General features: G+C 41.9%; 1 protein-coding gene across 1 annotated transcript; it reads left to right on the top strand.

Annotated features, from left to right (window-relative positions):
* Positions 1–2,904: 2,904 nt before the first annotated feature.
* LOC148821339 (trypsin inhibitor ClTI-1-like) lies at positions 2,905–5,546 on the top strand. Its single transcript, XM_088931905.1, has 4 exons — positions 2,905–3,073; positions 3,904–3,944; positions 4,045–4,154; positions 5,380–5,546. Exons 1-4 carry the CDS (start codon positions 3,019–3,021, stop codon positions 5,423–5,425), a joined length of 252 nt encoding a protein of 83 aa, XP_088788031.1. The 5' UTR covers positions 2,905–3,018; the 3' UTR covers positions 5,426–5,546.
* Positions 5,547–6,166: the final 620 nt, after the last annotated feature.

Raw genomic sequence — 6,166 nt, 5'->3', positions numbered from 1 at the left:
AGCTCAGCTCAGTCATAGTGCTCAATATTGAGACATTTCAGAAACATACACAGATTCTGGTCTCTTGATAAATGATTATATTAATTAAATGTATGACTGGATAAATGTGTGATTAAAGAGTCTTAATGTCTAGTAGTCTCCTACATTACTAAAAAATTGGTGTATCAAACATACCGCAATTAAAGGGTCAATAATCTCCATTCTTTCCTACTGTGCTTTGTATGAGGAAACTCTGCAGCTGATAAAGACTGACGGTAATGTAGAAACTTTCCAGTGCAGAGGTTAAAAAGCCTTGCTCTCCAAGTATTCCTGAGTTGAGCATGTTTTAGACAATCACTATCAAAGCACGAAACCCCAGGGAGAGAAATGTAACACCAGCATTGTCCAAGATGTATTTCTGCTTATCTTGAGTGTTTATCAAAATATTTATTTGCAGGGAATACAAATGGAGAAGATGAGAAGTCTTTTGAAAACATTTGCCATATTTTAATAGGGAGCACCAGTAGAAAACACAACAGATGATCCAGTGTTTTGGATAAAGAACTGAAAAATAACAGTTTTTCCATTACGTGTGAAAGCCAAAGATGAAGGACAAGATTCAATCAGCTTTTCTCCCAGAAAGGCTCCCAGCTAATCAAAACAGCAGCATTCAGTAACTAAGGGAGAGACACACCCTCTCAGATTCATATCTGGGCATCATTTATCGTTGGCAGTGGATGAGATGCCAGTTGATGTTATTTGACACAGGGTCCTTGTGAGACAGCTGTTGGAGCCAGAAATCAGATAAACATTTTATTGCCTAAGTTCTTCCTGAAGGGCCTTTACATTCCCCTGCTTGAAACTTTTTTGTTCCAGTGGGAGACTAACAAAATGTTTTGCTTGGTTTTGAATGAACTCATTCTGGTTAGTTCGCCTTTTATCAAATGTAAGATTCTCCCAAGGACTACACAGTTCTGAATGCTACTGGGGGCTGTCGCCCCACACTGCGGTTTGTTCTTTATGTAGGAAGCATACAGGGAGGTTGCAGTGTCTGGATATTTTTGAGAAGAGGCCATGAATTGGCTGATATGATGAGGGGTGTGCATGTGCTCTTTCTAAACACAAACTCCCCTGTCATACCACAGCTTGCACAGTCAACAGGTCAAGGTTATCTGACAAAACATGCCCCCCCGATTAATGAATCATACCAGGGGAGAGTTGTGACGCACATTTAATTTTTCAAAGCGGATTGGTTTATAAAACACGTGTCTTTACATTCTTGAGCATGATCTAACGCTACAACACGACACTTCCTTAAAATGATTAAATATTACGATTAATTAAGATGCTGGATTGTCATGTGTAATTTCTAATTTCACAAAGTGCATTATTTTTTGTAAAATATCAAAATATAGGATGTGAAAATATATAAAATATGAAACAAAAAATTCAAAAAATACTCGAACTTTCGAAAGTGACAGCTCCTTTATAAACAATTTCCATTTAGAATTCTATCTAGTTCCTGCGGGGAATAAACTTTTAGGGATCTTTGAAGTAACCCTGTTGGCACAATTCCGTGAATACCGTATATCAGGGCACACACAGATACACACGCCAGGGCCAGTTTCCCTAGACGCTCATAACTAACCACTATGGCTTTGGAATAAAGTGAATACAACGTAACAAGAGAGATGATATATTTGCTGTGCTTATATTATCATGCTCTGCCTGCTGTGTTTTCTTGTGGTATTCTGATCAGTCCTACTGTTTACCACTTACTTGTTCTGTTGATCATTAACTACGTTTAGATAAGAACACCCATTATACCTTTTTTTTATTTCTGTCCAGAGGTAAATTCCTATTTTTATGTTTAACGCCTCTACTGTTGCATTAATGTAGCGTTTGCTGACCAAATCTGAATTCCATAAAAGCTCCGCACAAAAAAAAAATCAAGTGCTCGCACGCAGCAGGGAACGTTTCTTGCCTTCTTGCAAAATTTCAGAGCCCTTTTCATGGACTTATTCCTCAAGCCTTAAATACTATATATACAGGCCGACCTATCACATGAGCTTCTGTTTGCGTCTGAAAACAATTGAAAATGCTGAATAAAAATCATGTGTGCATGTTAAGACAAAATAACAGTACAAGACCGACAGTATAGAGCTGAATGAGATGTTTTTTTTCTGCACACTGGGTGGGGAAAGGGGTGTGAAGATATAAGAGACCTACTTAAATCATCTCTATTTCACCAATGACAGATTTGTTTGCACCACCCCCAGAAGAACTCCCGGTAATCGCAGCCTGGACTACTGGGTACCTAAACTAAGAGCGGTGTGTTTGAAAATGGATCAAAAGATTTGTAAACGTCTGTTGCAGGCTACGGCAGTTGTTTTTTAAAGCGCTAGACTATTTAAAACAATTGGAATAAATTCTAACCAAGGGGGGACCACATGGCAACGTTGTTGTTTTTTTACGTCACCGATTCTCACATCAATACAAACACTTCTGGAGTGCCTGACAGTTTGATTCCCTGCGATACAAGTGAACAGACCAACAGTTCGTACTTGTCTGGTAAACAACAGCAGTGTTTAGGGGTATTTTGAAGAGCTCTGATACATGTTGGCCAAGAGACTGAATACATCTGTACTAGAACTTCCGCGTTGTAATGTTCCTTCATCAGCAGTGCGTTTACTTGACGAATTAAAAACAAGGTTTACTTTCAGGTTATCTGGGTAGCTACGACAGCGGTAGAGATTAGCTTTGAGGTGTGGACACGAACAGATCCTAAGGAGATACTGGATGAATCGGAACTGCTCTGGAAAGGCGCATTGCAACACACCGGAGAAAGAAAGGACTTACACGTGGGAGGTCCACTTACGCACCCAGACGATCCCAATCTGTAGTCAACAGTTTGAACAGTGATAATTGAGGGGGTGGAGACCTGTGACGAAACGGAATAAAACGACTCACACAGCTTCGAGTTGTAGAATATTTTAGCAGTCGGGATCTGAGGTCTGACTTTGGCTCATTACTTCCACCATGCAGACGACTACTCGCCTTTTCGTGTTCCTTGCGGCTGCTTTCTGCTTGGCCGGTGAGTCGATATGTAGATCTGAACACATTGGAGCTAATCACAAGGGTATTGACGGCTTTCCTGTCTGTGGGATCTCGCAGTCTTCTTTCTAATCCCGACTCAGACACAGCTATGGGTTATCTCGAAAGCGGTTCTTTGTGTTTCTGGTGGTTTGTATTTTAACGAGCCTCTTGAAAAGCGGGTAGGTGACGGGTAGTGCCCCCTTTTTTTCGCCGCCTGTCCGGGATCAGTAAACTAATACAGTACGTCTGCTGGATCTTTGGAAACTGGTGCTTCAATTCTCTCAAATTAAGGAGAGGAGCAGCAGCTGTTCTAGTGTCTATTGCTCATATTTTGCGTGAATGCTCATTATTGTAAGGAATTAATGGTGGTGGTGGGGGAGAACACTGCGGGTCTGTTCTGAATTGCCGGGAGCAGGCAGAATAAAAGTAGTTGTATCCAATCCAGTAGCCCCTAGCTGTTAATAATGTTTGCACCAGAGTCTCTAATGCCTCTCAAAACTAAAAGCTATTGTTCGTGGTTGCTTTGACTTACAATGTGTATCTGTATTTCCGAAATGCTGTAACACTGTAGTACAGCTACTCGGCGTGACTCTGAGAAGGGGGGGCAGCGCAATTACTGTTAAATTGTGCGATTGCATTACAAGTGTTGCTTGAATAAAGCTTGTTCCGACAGGTTTCTCAAATGTTACGTCCCGTTTTAATGTGAGCAGGGTCTTCAAAACTTCACGTAGTACTAGAAGTATTTCGAATGGAAATACTAATTAAACTGTTCTGTTACCGAGCGGTGGATCCTTGTAATGCTCGTGTTTTGTTTTTTAAATTTTGTAGGTCTGGTAAGAGGAGCCTCCATTCCCAGTGGAGGAACACCAGTAAGATTTTTTTTCCTCACCCCCCCCGCTTTATCGCTTGTTAAAATTCAGTGCGATAAATGAGTTCGGTGACCCACAACCTAGCTCTTCCTCTCCACAGCCCGATTGTAGCCAGTACATGATTCCTGCGTGCCCCCGCAACTTTGATCCGGTCTGTGGTACCAACGGAGTCGTGTATGGAAACGAGTGCATGCTCTGTGCGGATAACATGTGAGTACAGTACAGCTGTTTGCTAAAAAACTTTCTTTTCGTCATCTGCACTTTGTACAAAGCGCTGGCACAGCGACATGCAATTTCTTGCTCTTGGCTCTTGTCTGTCGTATGAAACGTTTATGGGGACAGGTGAAGATTCAGCGCGGAATGAAAAGGTCCTGCACCTGAAGAAGGCTCCACAATCAAAACTTTCTTTTCTGTACTTTTCAGTCCGGAATGAACCTCTTACCTGTCCCTTTTGCTCTTATAGTTCTCTCCAGGAAAGGCTTGTTGATGGGTTTGCGGTTTGATTTTCCAGTGTTGCCGTAATCCAGCCTAACCCTTTTATCGAAGTCTAGTCACTGGCCTGAAACACGCGGGGTGCATCTCGCACACACGAGCTGGGATAGCTTCGTTATTGGTTACAAATAAGCAAAGCCCGTCCTTGTCACTATCCTGGTTCAAATTGGAGTTGAAGAAAATGGAGAACTGTTTTTGCTGCTAACCTTGGCCTCCTAACCGTTTTGCTTTACTTGCACCTTGCATGCAGTTGGGTATAAATTACTTTTTTTTTTTTTTTTTTTAGTGAAGTGCTTGATGCAGTGTGAGCTCATCAGTGGATCAGACTACCTGGTCCAGCAGTCTTGAATACCACTGCTGCTGTGTGGTGTGGATGATTTGCGCAGAAGTTCAGAGTTTAGCAGGGTCACATTCTTCTAACCTATAATCACTTCCAAGTCCAGTTTTTAATATGTGCGTCTTCCCAACCTGAGGTGCGCCTTCTCCCTGCAATTGCAAGCAGCCTGTCTTCCTCCTGCTCCGTCATTCTGCTCACAAGAACAAGATTGTTTTGCTTCAGCCAGAGAAGGATCTATAACTCTGTCAACAGTCAAACCTGGGAAGGTGTATCCTGGGACAAGGCTGCAGTAGAGCTAGGAGACGGTGAAATTTTGCCTGTATTTAATTGCCTCGTTTGCTGGGCTGGAAGTGAACGTAGGTGATGACTAATTGATCTTTCATCAGCTGAAGCTGGCAAGAATACATTCCTGTGCAATGTCGGAGTGGTAGGATTGTGTTGCAATGCCAACTTTGTTTTGGGCAGTGATTGTTGCCATTTTATCAGGAACAGGCTTGTTTTCACTTTGTCATAACAACACTCATCTTATTGGCATCATATTAATACTCATTTTGATGACTGTGGTGCACATGGACGTGATTAATGAAGTCTTTTTCTTTTTCTTAGGGAGAAGAACACAAACTTCTTTATCAGCAAAAAGGGAGAGTGCTGAGAGCCTTCTGCACTGCAAATATCTATCATTTAAACCATGTATAGAAAATATTAATCTTTTATCTACTTTGCTAAATAAAAAATGAGTTTTTGAAAGTTTTAATATACCATTCATCAAAGAAGGGAAGTTGTCTTGTGAGTTCTTGATACTCGTCTCCCCTCCCCCACAGACTTCACTGTGTGCAGGCTTTAGTAAAACAATTTAACCTCCTACTACCTTCTGTCCTTGCCATACCTGGCATAGTTCCCCAAAGTAGTAAGAAGGATCTAAAATCCTTTAGAGAAGTCTTAAACTATCACAGCTGAATGTACGGAATGTGCACGCTTCAGAACATGAAAGCTTACTTTCGGTGCCACAAAGATCAGGTGTTTTTGGACACGTCTCTTAACTATTTGTCTAAAAATAGTATGGGCAGCCCTGGGTAGTGAATATCGACTGTCGGGGTGGTCCAATTTCCTCTCGCTTTCCGATAGTCCTGCTGTCTGAGGTAGTTGGCATCTGGAAAATCGTACTTGTGTGTGTGCACCCTGCTTCTGTTTGAGAGTGCAGGGGGCTGTGACCCTTACCAGGAATGAGCATTTTTCCTTCGCTGGGTTGGAGTGTTTGGCTGTCTTGAATACAAGACCAGGCTTTGTACAGTGTTAAGAACTAAGGTAAAGTCTTGCAATTACTCTGGACTGAAAGAAAGTCTTCTGGGAATTTTGAATCTGATTGTTGTTAAAGAGACTGGCCTGGCCGGCG

This window comes from Atractosteus spatula, chromosome 14 (genome assembly GCF_055471065.1).
Source record: "Atractosteus spatula isolate fAtrSpa1 chromosome 14, fAtrSpa1.hap1, whole genome shotgun sequence".
Classification (NCBI taxonomy): Eukaryota; Metazoa; Chordata; class Actinopteri; order Semionotiformes; family Lepisosteidae; genus Atractosteus; species Atractosteus spatula.
This window is presented reverse-complemented; position numbering and strand designations above follow the sequence as displayed.

Excerpts from the sequence above, each read along its gene's own strand:
- LOC148821339 (XM_088931905.1), top strand. The coding sequence starts at position 3,019 with ATGCAGACGACTACTCGCCTTTTCGTGTTCCTTGCGGCTGCTTTCTGC. Across the intron at positions 3,945-4,044 it reads TTCCCAGTGGAGGAACACCA|CCCGATTGTAGCCAGTACAT; the intron begins GTAAGATTTTTT and ends TCCTCTCCACAG. Across the intron at positions 4,155-5,379 it reads ATGCTCTGTGCGGATAACAT|GGAGAAGAACACAAACTTCT; the intron begins GTGAGTACAGTA and ends TCTTTTTCTTAG.